General features: G+C 68.9%; 1 protein-coding gene across 1 annotated transcript in view; it reads right to left on the bottom strand.

The window, feature by feature from the left end:
* ELFN1 (extracellular leucine rich repeat and fibronectin type III domain containing 1) overlaps positions 1-550 on the bottom strand; it is an 8,860-nt gene that overhangs the window by 2,035 nt on the left and 6,275 nt on the right. Inside the window, 2 exon segments of the mRNA XM_025049572.1 lie at positions 1-2; positions 4-550. The exon segment at positions 1-2 is cut by the window's left edge and continues 340 nt beyond it; the exon segment at positions 4-550 is cut by the window's right edge and continues 59 nt beyond it. Coding sequence (XP_024905340.1) covers positions 1-2; positions 4-550 — 549 coding nt within the window.

The raw sequence follows: 550 nt of genomic DNA, 5'->3' as shown, positions 1-550 counted from the left end.
TCAATGATGGTCTTCTTCAGGCCGCTGGGCGCGGCCGCCGCGGCCACCTGCTTGTGCTTCTCCTGCCGGCGCCGCCGCCGGCGCAGGCCGTAGTAGACGGCGCCGAGCACCAGCACCATGCCGAACAGGCAGCCCAGGACGGTCATGATGTAGTGGGTGGCCGTGGCCGGGCTGGGCCCGGGGCCCGGCGGGCTGGGCGGCTTGGGCAGGCAGATGGTGAGGCAGGTGTGGTTGTGGTGCAGCCCGGAGCTGGTGGACACCACGCAGTAGGTGTAGTTGGTGAGCGTGTACAGGTCGGTCAGGCGGATGTCCTCCTGCGGCTTGGTCAGCCTGGACACGGTGGACGACTGGCTGTTGTTGAAGTGCTCCAGCGTGTACATGCGGTTGAACGGGCTGGGCAGCTGGACCGTGAGGGTGGCCGAGTTCTGCGTCAGCTGCTTGACCTTGATGAGCGGCCGCGCCTCGGCCTGGGTGGCCAGCGTGGGCAGGGCCACCAGCGGCGTGGTGCCGTCACCCGAGAAGCACTCGTCCTGGGCACAGGGGGCCTCAC

The sequence above is a fragment of the Pteropus alecto genome, unplaced genomic scaffold (assembly GCF_000325575.1).
Source record: "Pteropus alecto unplaced genomic scaffold, ASM32557v1 scaffold56, whole genome shotgun sequence".
Classification (NCBI taxonomy): domain Eukaryota; kingdom Metazoa; phylum Chordata; class Mammalia; order Chiroptera; family Pteropodidae; genus Pteropus; species Pteropus alecto.
Note: the sequence above shows the minus strand (reverse complement) of the source record. Positions and strands in the feature narration are given on the sequence as shown.